Source organism: Patagioenas fasciata, chromosome 15 (assembly GCF_037038585.1).
Source record: "Patagioenas fasciata isolate bPatFas1 chromosome 15, bPatFas1.hap1, whole genome shotgun sequence".
Lineage (NCBI taxonomy): Eukaryota > Metazoa > Chordata > Aves > Columbiformes > Columbidae > Patagioenas > Patagioenas fasciata.
In genome coordinates, this window is record NC_092534.1 from 708,543 (window position 1) to 726,314 (window position 17,772).

The window sequence follows — 17,772 nt, forward strand, 5'->3', positions numbered from 1 at the left end:
AGGTACCTCCTGCAATGTCATCTCATCTTTGCTTTTAGTTCTCGTTTCCCAGATGTTCTCTTGAAAATGAGACCGTGAAAACATTCAACTGAGCAAAACCAGGCAGAGAAGAAAACCAAGATAATGGCCTTTCTTTCCGCAGCGACCACGGCTGTATGCGGGTCACTGCCACAGGACCGCAGTGCACACCGGGTCCTGGCCAGCTGCGGGCACAGCTCTTTCACTGGGGCCAGGAAATGCTACACAGGTCAGTTTAGAAGCTGATGAGCCCCGCAAACAAAGCTTGAAGGAGCCTCCTAGATAAACTGTTGTGACTAAAATGTAATGAAAGTGACTTTTCAGCACAGCATTTAATCTCTCTCACCATATTAAAATATCTGTAATGTCCTCTAGGGAACGATGTTGTATGTGAGTGTACATAAAAACATATAGAATGCATCACTTTTTCAGCCAGTACTGTTTGTATTCTTCCCTCTTCAGGTGCTGAAGCTGCGCTATCTCTGTTTCCATGTAACCTGTGGCATGGATTATAACATGTTCAACTAAATCCTTAAAACATAAAACCAGGTATGTGTTAATTACACAAAGACTTGGTTTTGTATTTAACAATGAACAAATCAGATATACTTGCTAAAATAAAAAAGGTGGATTGCAGCACACAAATTTATTTTTATATAATTTATTTTTAAAGACTTACTCCAGTGAAGAAAATACACTTTTTAGGGTTTTCAATTATTATTACAGTAAGGCACGCTTAAATTGCATTTGGAAATCAAAGCTCTCCCATTGTCTAGTAATCAATGAAGTGAAGTGACTTCTCATAGCAGTATTCTGGACAGAATATTCTCCCCAAGCAATTATTCGAACTTCTGAAGCTATAGCAGAAACATATGCTAATTGAATGGTAGTTAAATTTCAAAAGGAAGTTTCTGTCAGTGGCATCTGTATTAGCTTCATTTATAGACTTTTCATTATCTAAAAGTAGGATATAACAGAAATCCAGGCTGTGACTGCTGTCCTCTTGCTGCTGGCTCTGAAGAGCTAAGAAAATAAAAGTATGGGAAATGGGAGAAAATATGACCTCCAGGCAACAACAGCCGATCCCAAGGTTGCTAAATCAGTGGGAGTCTGGTGATTGCAGAGTTTTTGAGATTTTTTTATAGAGTAAAAAAATGCCACATTTCTGTTACACAGAGTGTAACAGAAATCACAAAATATATTGATTTTAACATGCCTTCTCAAATCTAAAAGTAAACCAGGCTTGTGTTAGAGGGTTATCTCAAAGCTCCGGCTCTCACTCTTTGATACACTTTCTCTCTAAGTCTTACCTAGGACCAAAATAAAAATTCTCAGAACAGTTCTTACCATATTAGTTCTGCTATTCTTCCATATTCCTCATAGGTCTCATTTCTAAAAGGAGAAACAACTTTCTTGTGTTTTAGGATAATAAGCTGGGAGGTGTTCTGGGGCATGGTGCTCAATCAGAAATCTCCATCCCAGCCTGGGGAGCCTTTCTGAAACTATTTTTATTTGTCTAATATGGAAGAAACCAATCACATCATTTGAGGTAGCCTAATTTTGCTTAGCAAGCAGATCCTGCAGCTCCTTCTCCAGGCCGTGGCTGCTCAGGTCCATTAAGCTGTAGTATCTGTGAACAATCTTCTCACCCGTGACCACCACCACGCGAAGCCCGTGTGTGTCTTCTCCCAGCTGACAGCCTATTGCTGATGAAACCACCATCTCCAGTCCTTTGTAGGACCCTCCTGCATTCCTGTGGTAATGTCCAGAAAATACAGCTTTAATGCCTGTTTAGAAGGAAAAAAGAGAGTATGTATTTAGTTAGCAGTTGCAGTTTATGTATAAAACAAGTTCACAACCAAAGATACTGCTGAGGTTGTATGCTGAGGGTTGGAGAGAAAGTTCTAGAGCAAGTACAGCTACAGGTGTCATGTTTACCTTCATTCTTCAGTGGTTCACAAAGCATAAAATTAGAAGTAAACCATTTACCTGAACCTGCACTTTAAACAAATAATTAGTAAAATAGTAATAAATAATAACTAATTAGTAAAACCTTTATTCTGCTCCACTAGCTCTGGTTACTGCACTCTGACTTGTTGAGGCTTACTGAAAAGTGTGGTTGTCATCTTGCTCCTCCTTTGGCTACAAAAAGGAACACTCCAGAGGAACCTGATTAAATTAGAAAAAATGTCCAGTGACAGACAACTGCCTAAGGAATGATGCTGCCGAAACATGAGTGGAAAGCCAAGGAGTGCGGAGCTGTGTTTGTCAGTTAACATGCAGAAAATTCACTAATGAGAGCTTAAACCTGTTTACCCAAGGCCAGTCACCTTAAAATTAAAAAAAAAGAGAAAGGCAAGACAAATAAAAAACATAAATGAGAAGGTTATTTGCTTTTTATCAAAGATATCAGGGGTTATCACAGGTGGAGCAGAGCCAGGTACATCAAAGAAACCTAATAAGCAGAAGAGGTTGTGAGTTATAATGAGGGGAAGGAAGATGAGAGCAGCCAAAAAAGGAAAGGTTGACAACCTGCAAGATGAATTAACATTTACCTAGTATGGGGTACAAACAAAGCAGGCTGCTTCTGATTCCCTCTGTATTTTTAATGACTTATGGCTGCTCCATGTCTTTCTTTTTTTAAAAAATAGACTATTTATATTTTGGACTGTAATGCGGTAAAAAAAAAAAAAATCACCCTATTATAAACTTGAAAAGAAAGAAGTACATTTGATCTGTCCCAAAAATATGCTACATTGAAAATTTCTGGGTAGGTCACATGCAAGTACCATCCAGGCTTGGTCAGGAGCAGAAGAAAATGACGAGCGGCAGCAGGTAAAGAGGACAAACATACTTCGTGGTTAAGGCTTTATAAAGTACTTTGAAATCCTTGGCTGAATCATTGTCCAACTGATCAGCCAGACAAATGTTTAAAGAGATCCAGCTGTTCTTCCCCTTCTCTCAGAATATGATCATTGAACAAAAAATCCAATTTGCAGATGTGGTCTGATTTTGACCAACTTCTGAAGATGATCCATATGCCAGGTCTGCGTTCTCGCCATGCTCCTCAGTATCTATGGGATTTTTGCACAAGTTTTGAAACAATTTCAAATTAAATTAAATTGTCTCATCCTCACCTCCCAACCAGTAATTTGTACTATTTGTTTATTCTGCCTTGCAGAGTAGAAGCTGCATTCACTCCTCTGAATGGCCCTTCTGACTGTCTTCACAGATTGAATTCATGCCACCGAACAGGTTATTTTCTCCTTCCCATTTGATGTTCTATACATTTTAACCAAAGGGGTTTATTACTACAAAAGAAACCTTGTTTAGTCTCATGAGTCAAAAAAACTAAAGAAAAAGTAATTTTGATCCTAAGTACTTATCTTTCACATCAAAGTTTGTAAAGCCATTAACAGCAGAGATGAGAGTGTAGTTTGTTCCTGGGAGAGAACCAGCAGGTCCTGTCCGGGTTGTGCCGGTGTCCGTTCGTGCGCTGCTGGCGGACACGGCTCAGCAGCGCTGGGACAGCAAAAATGAAAGATCATCAGCTGTCTTGCTCATTTGAGATGGTGCAGATTTTGTTTTGAATGAAAATGCGGAGTTAGTATAAACAGCTAATTTTACAAACAGGTTTTGGGATTCGTTTTTGGCATGATCAGTCTAAGATCCTTTAATTCCAGACCATTACAGCTTCCTGAAGCTGCATCTAATGCTATTTTATACTGATGTCAGCACAAGAATTACTGGACCAGATGCCTGAAAATACTGGGAATTTTGTTGTTCATCATCAAGTGCAAAACATCGTGCTTAATTTTATATTCTGTTACAGAAAGTGTTTAGGTCTGGTATTGATTTACAATACTAATAATGACAATTCAAAAAATGTCAAACCCACCTGAAGGATTTAGATGTAATTTTGCTACTGAAATACAATAAATTGCGTTCCCTAACCATAATGACACTTTGATGTTTCTACATAAAGCATCTGAAAATATATTAAGTTAATAGTGAGTGACTCAGAAAGCACACTAAGTATTCCCTGACAACTCCAACTCCATAGCCAGCAGGTTATCAGAATAACCAGCTACTTCATGAAACAATCTTTCCCATGAGTTTGCTGTGTTGGCTAAAAAACTGCTGTGCTATAATACAAAAATATTTCACTGGCACTATTCTATAGATGCTGAACATAATTTATGTTTATATTGGAAAACAATTTAACAAGCAAAGGTGTAACTGTGTTCCTGTTGCGGAGCAGGACAGCAGAGTAAGCTCAGCACGGCTGGGGACAAGTGCCGGGTGCTCCCCAGTGGCACTTGTTCCTCTGCTGTCCTTAGATACTCACTGCTCATCATTACATTTCCAAGCAATGTTTTGAGCATTCCAGAACGAGGAGCAAGCCTGTGAAGATAACATGGCCACAGACACTGTGGTGACAACACCAAACTTCATTTGTTACTTTTCATATATTCCAGCAACCTGCCATTCCATGCTTAACACAGAAGGTAACACATGCTCCATCCTGTTCAAGTGATAGGCCAGAGAACAGGTAATTTGGGAGATGACATAACGTAAATGACATTTAAAAAAAAAAAAAAGGTAGCAACAACTGATTTTTGCCTTCAGACAGCAGAAATTCTGGAAGAATAGAGGCAATTTAAAGGCAGAGAGCAGTGATTAGGAACGCATTACAACTTCACATGGAAATCTTCAGTTCTCCAGTCAGAAAAACCTTCCAGCCTTTCTCCCCCAGTAGATTTTGACCTTTCACAGTGATTACATACAGAGGGAAGTAGGCGAACCTGTCTTTACACAGCTGACTGCATCAATCCTTCGTTTTTGTGTGAGTGATTTGAAGACTGATATAAAATATATAAACTAGGCTCAAAGTATAGTTAAAAATTAAGCAGCTTGAAAATCAAAATATAAATTATTCTGCTGTGTGCCTGGTAAAAGCTACACAGGTTTTCATATTTCAACAGTCAAATGACTCCATGTAGAAAACAGAATTAAGTTACCTTTACTGTGAGTAGAGGCATATGGTCATCGTCAGCTACAATGTGTCTGTTACCCTATTTTATTTTATCAGGACTAATTCTCTTTGTTTAGTGTAACTTGCTTATCCACCTGGTGTATTCACTTGTAAGTCAGCATCATAATTTGGAGAGATTGCTCTGACTCAGCTGCAGGAACCCAGCAAACATCTCAGAAGGTGACGGTGGAGCAGAAAAGCCCTGTGACATAGCGGGCCCTTTGCAGAGATTCTGGACTGTCTAGATATTATTTGGGTCCTTATAATATAAAGATGTTTTGAGAGCAAGCAGTCATTTCTCAGCTCCTGCCACACAGCTCACTCTCGTTACGTCTAACGTCACGTCCTGTTCTGTTCTTTCCTTAGAGCTGCCTGTAATGGATCCACGTATGTCCCACATTCTTGTCCTTCAAGCACTTAGTGAATAACCCGCAGCCTCCAGCAGTGTTCTAGATTTCACACATCTCGCATGGACCTGACTGGATCTTGGTCAATATTTTCCACCTTTTCTGCAGGTAAGCAAAACTACTTGAGTCTATGAAAAAGTTGGGAAAAAGTTGCAATCATAAAACCATAGTGAGGTGTAAACCCATGTGACACATTTTCAGTAAGGGCAGTAAGTGCTCTCTTTTTTTCCTGGAAGCTTCTGCATATATAAAGTAGCATCTTCCCCCCACTTTGGAATGAAAAGTGGAACAGAAGCTTTGTGTCATCATATATGTAAAACAAGCCCTGACATACAGTTTCAGTGTAATTAGAGGACGTGAAAGTAATAAAGGAACTTTAGTCACGCTGTAAGAAAACCAAAAATCTTCCCTTGTTGCAGAATTCAAGGGAAGCTTTTGAGAAACCCATCCTAGACAGCAGAGAGACAGCAGACAAAAAGTTTGGCCCACAAATTGTGCAGCTTTTTTCTTCTTAGGCAAATACTGCAACTTCACCACAGTTACGTTTAATGTCCGCTGTCTGCGCTCAAAAAGGTATTTTGGTACTGAACTGAAAAGTTATTTGTTAGCAGTGCAAATGTGATCCCTGACAGAGCAGATGTGATTGAAAGCCTTTTTATCTCCTGCTGGCAGCGGGAGGCAGGTGCTGCCTAAACAAGCTGGTGTGTCTGGGCACTGCTGATCCAAATTCCCCTTTCAGCCTCTGTGTGTGACCACATCCCCACCGCACCGGGCGGCTCTACCTGCTCAGCACCAGCCCCTGCTGGAATTCAGTATCTGCCTTACACACCTCTCAGGGAAAACTCTGCTCAGGCTTTCTGTTTGCAGGTATTCTCTGTTTCCAGTGCTTGTATTAATCCCTGTTAGTGTCGCATTACAATATGTCACATCTTGAACAAAGAAACGAATGGGTCACCGCTGTGTATGAACACAAGTCTAACTGGTGTTGTTTTTTCTGCAATACACTTTTTGTTCACTCAACTGTATTCCACTCACTTTTGTTAGTTAGCAGAAGGAAAGCTGAAGCAGTCAGTGCAACAATACTAAGATGACAAGCAGGCAATTTACTTTGCTCTTGCTTTTGATCTCAAACATAAAAAGAATCTTAGAGATGTATGCACTCAAATTTAATTTATTCATTTCAGATGTTTTTCTGAAGTAATACTGTCAAGTTCCTGGCAGCCCTTCCGCACCCCGTGTATTGTGGTTTGGTTTTTTGTCCCCTAAACTCTGTGAGTAAAGAACAGTATTGTGGCGGGCCTCACTTTACAGCATCCCCAGGTCAGTTAAATGCATCCAGCTGTACACATAAAGGTAGAGTCCTTTCCCATGGCAAAAAAGGTACGTAGAACAGCGATTTGTTTTTAATCGCTGGTTTCTGAAATAGCAGTTGGGAAACACTTTGACAGAAAAGCTGTATGAAACGCTAAAAAAACTACCATGTCAATAAACGTCCAAAGGATGGCACCTTCACAAGCATTCGTTATTTCATTTTTTATGAAATCCACAGTCATTTGAATTTAAATGTGACTGGAGGTTTCACAGTATCCATTAACCAAAAAAGAGCAGGATCCATTACTGCAAGACACTGTTCATACCTAATGGATTATTCATTAAAAGAAAAAAAGGGATTAAAATCAGAATAAAGTAAAAAACTCTGCAGATAGTTACTATAACAAAAAAGAAAAAAAAAAATCCATTTGTGATCAGAGTGGGACTGGAAGCCAGAGACTGAGATGGCTCCATCCAGTACTGACACCAGGTCTTGCTCTGTCTGTTCTAAAACTGGACTTGGATCATGAAAGCAGCTCAAACCAACAAGCTTCCTGCCTGCTCACCAAACAGGAGTTTGCAGAATCAATCAATCTGAAAAAAAAATCTTTGTAAAAAAGGGTTTAAATACAGGATTTTATTCTGATTTTAGTAAACCAAAGATGTTCTCCTGCCAGCAAGCAATTTACCATCATTTTCTGATCAAGCACAAAAAAGTCCTTTTTAGTTCTGTTCCGACAAAGCTGAATCTGAACAAAACCAAGATTTACTGTTTCCAAAGATGTGATCGTAACTCTTTTCCCCTGTGGAATAATGCATTCCTACTAAAGAATGAAATACATACCCACAATGGTCCAAGAGCCCAAAGATGCCTTTATAGCATAAATAAATCATGACATCACAACCAACCAAAACATGGACTGTTCAAGAGTCCTCCAAAGAGATGCAATCCTTACACATGTTGATGAGCCTTAGACTCTTCATTAGCTTGACCGTTAAACGAGTTAATAACTGCACAGGTTTGAGGCTGACTCACACACTGCATTATGTCACTTTAGGCTGTAGGGCTACACAGCAGCTTCGGCAAGGCAGGAGGGGAGTGCTGAGGAGGGGAGTGCTGAGGAGGGGAGTGCTGAGGAGGGGAGTGCTGAGGAGGGGAGTGCTGAGGAGGGTCATCAACAGCTGCTGCGATTTAGCGTGCTGCCTTTGCTGCTATCCGTGTGGTCATTCCTAAACAATCTTCAAAGCATAACTCGCTTTTTAAAAAGTTTCAAGCAAAATTAACCTGGTTCCAAGTAAAGAACATGATACAAACACTTAGCTCATGGTTTCTATTGCAGACATTTCTCAACAGGAAATTCAAAAACACCTTTAAAGACTCACACCCACTCTGCAGTGCCTGCTTTCTAAAGCCAGCTCACTCAACGAGCAGTTATCGCAGGAGCTTCAGTGAGGTCTTGTTCATTTGCATCTTTCTCAGTTCGCCCTCTGGAAAGAGGGACAATTTTTCCTGGCATTTCCCCTTTTCACCTGGTTCTCTCCTCAAGCTCTGTGAACCAGAAGAGCACGCTGTACTACACAGGGCTCTTCTTCCTGAGATGGGGAATGAGGACTGTTAAACTGACTCAGTGGCCTACAAGGGAAAGAGGTGTTGTGTACACAAGCACAGGCACCTCGTGAGAAGAGCCAGAGGCCACAAATGCAATTGCAAAGAGCAAGTTTTATTTTAGTCACCTCTCTACTGGGGGATCTCTGTAGCCGCACCTGAGCTCCCAGGCAGAGGGAGCTATCTCACACAGAGGTTCTACTTGGCAAGCACACGAGGTCAGTAAAACAATGAGTGTGATGTATGTGCTTTCTTTATACCCTAGCTGCGGGTCACTTGAGCGTGTTTACCTTTCTCCTCCTCACCCAATCTTCTGTAATTCCCATACAGATGTCAACAAGGATCTGAGATTTGCTTTGGATGCTTCCTGGAAAACGGATGACCAGGCCAAGCAGGCTCAGGAGCACCTGCACATGTACAACCATCGCATCTTCACAGAGTGCAGTAGCTCTCATTTAGAAGAAATTCTTGTATGTAATGCTGACCATCTTACAGCAATTCTGAGTTCCCAAACAACCCAAAGCAGAATAATGTTTTGAAAGAGACTGAGTCCTATATGAAATATTTACCACCTCTTTCAGACCTGGTGATACCCAACGAATTTTGAAAGGAAAGTTTAGCTACCCCAGTGCTGTTAGCAAGCTGTTGTTGACTTCATTTCTGACAAGAATTAGATGAGAAAATTAAAAGAAACAACAGTGAAGATCATGCAGAAGGCAGTTTCTTTGTTGGCAGGAGTAGCTAAGGTTATCTCAAAGAATTTTAAAAGAGCGGCGTCTACTTCCCACAAATTATCACTCAGACAAACCCTTCTAAACACCAGTTCTGCGGCACCAGGGAAAATGGTCAGCGTGATTTTGACATAATTGCACTGGAAGAGAACGAAGACATCTCGCTGTGTCTTGTGGATGATGTCCCCAAGAGTGATTACAACCTGTATATTCCATAACATGATGCTACTGAACTGTAATGGACTTTCAAAATTTTGTATTTCTTTTTCCTCTGTGTTCTTTTATCACATAAATATTATTTGAAATACAATAGCTGGCCTATCCATCCCTGTGAAGGCAGGAGTGAGGGTGGTTGGCCATGTCCCTCTCCCAAGCCCCTGCTGGGTAGGGACATTCAGGATAATGGGAGCCCCAAGCCTGGTGACAGAGGCACAGGAGCATGTGCTTTCAAAGACCTTGGTTAAAAAAAAAGTAAATACAATCAAGCGTGCTCTTTGGAAGATCATTCAGAAAGCTTACACTGTTCAAGTATTGCCATAAGCATCAGCCGTCTCCCCACAGAGTGGAATTGCAGTGACAATGGGAGGGAGGAACTTGCTTTTTCCTGCTGAGGTTTCCTCTACCGAATTGTGCATGTGGTTCTCAGTGTCCAGCTCCTGGCGGTCTGAGCTCTTACACTGCAGAGTTCAGAGTTCAGCAGCTGGTAAGAATAAAAGAACTGTAGTGGAACATTGCAGATGACAATATTAATGAGATGTGAGGTGACAGTACCCCCTAACTTGCTATAGCAAGTCAGAAGAGAATAGCAATGTTAGCAATGAAGAGAGGGGAAGAATCTCCAGTGCAACAGTAAGATTTTGTGAAATACCTCTGTTTTCCTAACGTCTTGAAAAATGTGATGTTTGCTAATTTAAGAAATACAGACTAAGTTCCCATCTCAAAGGAAATCTAGTTGCAATGATTACAGAAATCCAAACATGCTAAAACGGGATGGAAAAGGATGCACCCACATTTATCGTGAAATATTAAAAATAATTTCATAAAGAAACATGCGCCTAGAAAACAATGTTTCTCACACAATCGGATGATACTGGGCTGGAATTCAGACTTGAACTAGTTTAAATTGATGGGGCTTCTGGTGCCAGGTTCTGTAATGACACTCACTCCTCTGCCTTGCTCCCAGATACCCCTGGATTTGAAGCAGCTGTTTTCCAACTCCAGTGCTGATGTACAAATCCATTTTGAGGTTTCCTGTGTCCAAACACAACTGGCCCAGACTCGGTTGGAAACCAAACAGCTCAACCCAGCACTATGGCCAATGTAAAAATATAGGAAGAAAATTACCAATACAAAAATAAACCAAAGAAAAGCAAGCAGATTTTCCAAATTAGGAAGAGAATGCCTGGAATAATCAGCACAGGCAATCAGTGCATGCTTTATTTAGACTAAGCCTTCAATTAAATAAATGCTTTTCTCAGCAAAAGCAAATGAGACTGAAAGAGAACGAGAAGGCTACATTAATGCAATATGAATGACATAATAAATATGTAATGGGTACAGTACAGACCTTGCTTTTCCTCCCATGCACTCTGTAGAGAATTTGGGGAAAAAAAGTGGTTCTGACTGAGCAATGAAGTTTATCACATGGTCCACACTATCACCTTTTAAATGCTGATTAATGAACTATTTTTTACAGTAACTGCAGACATGACCCAGTGTTCACTGCATTTCAGTGCCCGGTTTCTGGCTCTCCATACCGTCTGGAGGTGAGGTTCAAAGCAAACAAAAGGAGGCATTTCTTCACACAATATGAAACATGAACCTCCCTCCACAGCCATCGTGAAAGCTGAGTTTTCAAAAATCAACTGAACACATCCAGAAAAGAATTGCTAAATTGCACTATATTGATAACATGAAAATGATATAGTAAGTCCCCCGAAGAAACATTGTTTGAGATGGGAAGAATACTTGGAAGAAATACTATTCCATACTTTGCTGGCTTGTGCTCTGCCCATGGTTTGGCTTGTAGGGAAGGAAGAGACTGGGCTACAGGAATTAGTGTGGTCTAGTTACTCTGCTTTTATGTTAGTTGTTCAAGTTTAACAGTAAAACTAGGTTTAAAATAGAATTACACTTATTGAAAAATCACTGCTTCACTGGCCAAACCTCTCACTCAATCAGGGACTGAAGAAAGAGCATATACTAGCAAAAGCTGATCTTGTATATGTCCCCAAAACTACAGGAGCTGGAGAGGATCAGCAGTAAATGGAAGCAAATAGGTGGAGAAGCAGTTCTGCAAAGAAATGAAATTGTACTGAGGGAAGAACCCGAGTGTCATCAACACACCAGGGCCCTTGCAGGGAACAAACCAAGCAGGAGTCCGGTACACGGAGAGGCCACTATGAGAGATGTATGTGTGTACAGCCATGTCCCTACGTGTGTAGACACATCCTTTCTTTAAAAGGCAATGTTTCTGGCAAACACAACCATTTATGTCACAAGGATAAATTGATCCTGAGCACTTCCCCTGGAGTATCAGGCACAAACTGGCTTTTCTTCTTCCTGTCGCTTGTGGCACACAGCTGCTTTCTGAAGTGCTGAACAACGCGGTTGGTTCAGCTGTAATACCTGTTCTCAGAACAATTTTGCACTCCAAAATGATGTTCTTTCAGCTGCCTGACACAAACACACATTAACCATAGGCATTTTTTACTGTACCTTTTTCTCTCCCCTGGGCAGGTGGCGTACATCATTTTTTCAAGGCTCCAGTGTTACACAGTGAATGATAATATTCAGTAGTCTTTGTAAACAAAATCTCTCCTGTGGAACAGAGTTGATTTTATCTCACTGCAATTTGAGGGTGCTCATATCAGCCCAGCTGCCTGGCAGCTGTCAGAGCAGCCAAGAATGATGTGAGAGCATCAGTCAGAGCACGGTTAACCGGGCTGTTCAGTGCCCGCCCGTTCTCGCCCTGCTCTCCAAAAAACCCCCCAAATCCCACCAACAGTAGAAGGAAACAGTCCCCCGGTGTCGGGATCCACACCCTCCATTTCATAACCTCTTCAGCCAGCCTTATATAATGACATTATAGAATGATTTTTATATTATCCTAATTGCTTCATTGGACAAGTAAATAAAATAGAACTGCATAATTAGGATTTACAGCACATAACACCATAAGCATCTTAATAAAAACATCCTATATAGTGCTGTTTGCAAAGACAATCCTGCAGACTTGCAGGAAAAGTCTTCCTTAAGGTTCCTTTGTAGCCTAAAGAATGCAGAGCCTGATGGCACTGGTGGCCAGCGGCTCTGCGTCAGTGGGAGACAAGACAGGACTTTGTAAAGTACATCTAGGCCAAAGTCTTTTTATATCGGACAACACTGAACAGAGCCAGACAGAGAAGGGTCTCGCTCCCACTTGTTTTTTCCTGTATAATCAGAGGAGAAACAACAGGCACAGCCAGAGGGTGATTCCAGCTCACCTAATTAGAGCGCTGGTCTAAATAAGCTGTTAAGAGGTGCTCTCTGTAGGTCACTTGGTGCTTCAAGTTAATTTTTTTGAATGCCTCTTGTGACCTCTGAGTGGAATTTATTTCCTGGGTTTGCTACTTTTTCCACCTAAAAGTGAAGGTTTCTCAGACATGACACAGACCCCAAACAATCCTGGTTTGTTGTGTGCTCTAGGGAGCAAATACAAGTTTTTATCAACCAAAACCACAGCCCAGTGGATGTAACAGATTTCAAAAACTTATCTAAGAACAAATATTGCTTATTTTCCTTAAAGACTATACTAACCAAATTAATTTTGTACTTGCTGCTGAGTTTCTGAAAACCATGTCTGTGCCTACAAGCCAGATCACATCGCACCTGGGGAAGGATCTCACAGGCACCGCTCCTACACAGCGACGCAGAGATACCCCATTGGGTCACTCTGCCTGGACCACCAGCACTTCAGTTCAAGGCTGCAAGAGGTTGATCTAAATAAGTGAAGTTGGGAGTATTTAAATCTAAATTATCTTAAATACTGACAAAGCGACTCAGGGGCAGCACTGACATGACTCACTGAGTGTATGGGCTTTGCCAAAATCAAGGTCTCAATGGCAGTAAGAAGAAAATATTACTCCCTTGTTGGCTTTGATTACACAACCAAGAAAATAATGAAACATAGCATATGTTGTCTGGTAAACTTTAGAACAGCTTTCAGCACTCCTGCTTTGATTTGCTGCTCAAATACATCTCAGCTGTGGACGTGCAGAAGAGCTGCTTCGCCCTTTAATAGAATAGGGCTGTCCCGTGGGAATGGCTCTCGGGAGAACGGGGATCACGCTCTTCTGATGAGTAAAGTAGTACAAGTTACAGCACCTACCATCACAAATAGAATGAAAAAATACACTATTTACAGTAACGTCAGGTTATTTTTCCTCCTATGTACAAATTGAGTATTTTTAACCGTATCTGAAAACTTGCTTTGAAAACATTTAGATGAACTTCAAAATTTTTAATTAAGAAAAGCTGGAGACTGCAGGGATTTCTCTCTGTATCTTGTAGCTCACCCAGACAGAGCACCTTCACTGTTCATCGCGCTCTGAACCAAAAACGTCTCAAATTTGTTGGTGAAAAAGCAGACAATAATTTAGGCTTTATTCAACAGAGCCCTTAAACAATTTCAGACATTTGCTTAAATGCTGGAGTTCGTTAGGGCCACTAAGAAACATTTATTACTATATTGTGTTAAGTAATGTAAGAAATTTCAGTGTGTCAATGATGTTTTTCAGGACAAAAGTCTTTAAAAGATTGTCCACAGCTGAAAAATAGCCACACTTTTCAAGAGATAAGGAAAAAAAATCTAAAAAAAACCCCTAAGAAAATTATACTGGAATGACATATGTAAGCAAAAGTATGTCTGCTAGTACAGAAACTGCTTCATTTAAAAACGAATTTATGCCTTAAGTTTATTGAAGACACACGACATGCAGAGCAGATCTTTGGCTGGACCACTACCCAGGTGATGTCTTTTCCCCACTGAGCTATAAGTGAACCTGTTTCTCTCAGCACTATCCAGCTCTATAGCCAGAACCGCGTGGCTCCAGCACAGTGCGGCCCCGCTGGCCGCACACAGCGCTGGGCTGGAACACGGAGCCGGGGGGCCGAGCCTGCACCGGCGTGTTCCTCACATACGCCTCCGCTGAAAACGGAAATGACGTTCTCACCTCATCTCCACTGGCACAAAAATCACTTTTTCAAGGACAATACTTGTTATAATGCATTTGAATTAAAAATGGGCCAGGAGGATTTCTTAGCCATGCAGCTTACAAGTATGGCTTAACTTTGCATAGTAGTAATACATATTTACAAGTGCCAGATTTCCGATTTATAAATATTTATCGTAAGGACACGATTTTATCTTTAATTAGCCCAACTGTTAAGGACACTTCTAATGTGAGAAATAGAATTCAGTATTTCGTACCAGATGTAGCCTCTACAGCTCGTCTTTTATCTCTGCTTGTAATGAGCGTAAAGTTAAACCCAAAACACTATGTAACATGTGATTAGAAGAGGATAACTACAGAATATCTGGGCTCTGAATTTAAAATAATAATTTTCTGAGGTTGCATGCCTCACTTTAAAGCACCTGTGCAACATCACCATACTTGAAGTATCTGATTTCCTGCACTCACCCATATGAACTTTGTTCATGGAAAGATCTGAATTACTGGATTGTCCACCCTCTCATGGCAGATCTGTATTTGGCACTTAGAAAAAGGATAAACGTGAAAACTGGGACAGCTCATGGTCTGCTCCAGGGTTATCAATGACTGCAGTGTGGTGCCTGTAGAGTTGCAGCCACATTGCCAAACACAGCAACTCCTAAAACACGCACGTTGAGTGAAATTTTTCATAATTACACAACAAACCTTGTGAGGGTTGGAAACACAGAATTCAAGTGCAGAGGTGGAGCGTGAGGGAGCAGAATGAGGAAGGACGGGGGACAGGTCAGGGGAGAGGAACAGCAGAGTCATTTAAAGGGCAGACTCACTTTCTTTGTCAGAGTAAATAGTTATATATATAAGGGGCTGGCTTCAAACTGCAAGTCACAATTAAAAAAACCCCCGACAAATGCAAAGCAAATATTCTGTGTCTTAATCCTCCTCGAATGTATGAAGTGAACTGGGGGAAAACCACTTTCATGTCTGATGATCTGCTGAAATCGATTATTCATTGGCAGCAAATAACCAGTGTGGTTGCAAATCCGTGCGCCATCCTGCCCTGATCAGCACCTGGTTGCAATCCACCCATCACATTCTGTGGTCTCACAAAGACCGTTCTGCCATGAATAATCAAATGGAAATGGAGCGCACCCGTTACTAAGGAAACTCAGAGCCAACTTTTGATTCAGCTCATCTTTCTCAGCGGTCAGAGTTACACTGAACTGCTTGCTCTCTGTGTTCACTTAGTTAGCAAAATGTCTGATTATTGGATTGTGAATATTACCTACTGACTCAGTTATTGTATAAAATAGCAAGCAAAAGATGACTGTTTGAACGTATTCATGAAGGAACCAAACACATGTTATATTGGGAAGATTTTAGGGATGGGAATGCGGGACACACAGAAATGCAGGAGAGAAGGTACAGGTGCGGCATTGGCACAGAAAAGAGTTTGGGATTTTCTTCTGTAGAGTTGTCTTGGGCTGCTGGCTTCCCATTCTCTCTTCTGTTCCCATCATTTGAAGCCCACGCAACTTCTGGTTAAGCCTCTGGATACACAAGAGTAGAATCAGTTGGAAATAGCCCTTTAAGAAATGTGATCATGTAACAATGATAAATGTTACACTGATAACATTTTGCATCATTTCTTTTACCTCTTGATTAATTGTGTTCCCAGTACAGTGTTACCAAATGTTAGTAAGGCAGCCGGATGACAGAGAACGCCAGCACAGAACGGCTCTGGTTTCCACACCACCGCTCCTGTCCTGGATCCAGCACAGGCTCCCGCTCTCCAGGGAGCCAGGACCGGTTGTGCCAGTCACCGAGCCGCCCAGCTTTCCACAGCAACGCCTGCCGCTCTGTTAACACTACCACAAACATTTGAAATGGTATTTTGAGGAATTCTCTCCTTACCGGGAAGGAAAAAAAAAACGAACTTGTAAATCTTGACTCTGCAAATATGTCATCCCCTGGAGAGCCCTCAGACTGCTGTGAATTTTGGCCCCACTGACTGGAAACAGTAGGAGATTCAGAGCTTGGAAATGAGGCTGCTTTTGGATGAGCCCAGGCTTAACAATTAGGAACCAGATCATCACCAGTTTGCATTGTTCAGTCATCCAAATTTCTTACAGATCCAGAGGAAATGCCAGAGCGTGTGTGGTGGCGGGAGGCTCGGGGGGACGAGCCCACCCCAGGAACCTGCAGGCAAATCCCAGGGAACGCGGGGAGCAGCACAGCGAGGAGCTGCGTCCTGCCCCCAGCGCCACGGCGTTCAAGTTTCATCACACCGAGCTACAGGAGTGGGTACAATACACTTGTTTAATGCACATTCCCCCTGCTCTTCGTTCCAGAAACGGCCATTAATAATAAAAGGATATGCAAAGGATTATCTTAGCAGAGCAAGACTTTTTAACACTGAATAAATCTGGAGTACATTACACTCTTGGTTTAAAATTGGCTCAGTGTGGGAGAAAACAACCTCCAAGGTAATTCTGAATTTTGTTTCCATGTTTTATGTAAAAAATAAATACTGTCTTTTTCTCCTATGGCAATACCTGATCTTCCACTCCTTAGGCAGGAAAAGCTCAGGTTCTTTTGCATCTGTCAGTACTTGCAAAATGGAATCCTTCACATTTATTTTAAAGAATTTTTCACTTTTAGTTTTCTACTTTTCACTCAAAGTTTTACACTTTGTTTGGTATGTTTTACAAGTCATTAGATATAGTTGATGATTTTGACCTACTGAGAAGAATGATACTTATAAGCAGTATCTGAAATTCCTTGAAAACAGTACCATTAAAATTGAATGTATCTCGTCTGGCAGCATAGCCATTAGCAATCTGAAACAAAAATTCAAAAGTAGGAAAATATGAGAAAATACCTGCTTTATGAAACTTTTCCATTATCTCTTGACGAACTGATTTTTCCAAGTTGAAATAATCATGGTCCTCATCAGGTTTTCTCAGAAACAGAGGGATGTGCTGGAATACCATAATGTGCTTGCATCCGTGTTTTTCAGCCGCAGCCAGCTGCTCCTCGAGCCACAAATCCTGGGCTTGCTTTAACTCGGGGCATTTGGAAGAATCGAAGTATAACTGAGAATTCAGCACGAGAAAGCAAACGCCTCCCACCCAAAAGCTGAAGTAATCATCTCCCCAGGTCCTGCAGTAATTCTCGATGGTTTCTCGGGTTGGAGTGTTGCCGATATCGTGGTTTCCACTGACAAATACCAGCGGGATCTCCTGGTCAGTGTGCTTAAGAACATTCTTTAAATCTCGCTCTTGGTCCTTTTTCCATTGAGTTCCTATAGAAACAAAGAAACAAAATCATTTCAGTGTTCATGCGAACTTTTCTTACCCCCCATTGCTAGCTTTTGGTTATGGAAATATGCACAATAAGAAAATACTCGTCATTAGATGTGATCAGAATAATAGGCAGGGATCTAGAATACATC

The 17,772-nt window shown here is 41.2% G+C and overlaps 1 protein-coding gene across 4 annotated transcripts in view; it reads right to left on the reverse strand.

The window, feature by feature from the left end:
- Nucleotides 1-663: 663 nt before the first annotated feature.
- CPPED1 (calcineurin like phosphoesterase domain containing 1) overlaps nt 664-17,772 on the reverse strand; it is a 52,052-nt gene continuing 34,943 nt past the window's right edge. For all 4 annotated transcript variants that reach the window (XM_065850340.2, XM_071815194.1, XM_071815195.1 and 1 more), the window contains 2 exons: nt 17,200-17,622; nt 664-1,805 (listed from right to left, as the gene is read on the reverse strand). In XM_065850340.2, coding sequence (XP_065706412.1) covers nt 1,573-1,805; nt 17,200-17,622 — 656 coding nt within the window. In that variant the 3' untranslated portion in view covers nt 664-1,572. The remainder of the gene's footprint in view (nt 1,806-17,199; nt 17,623-17,772) is intronic.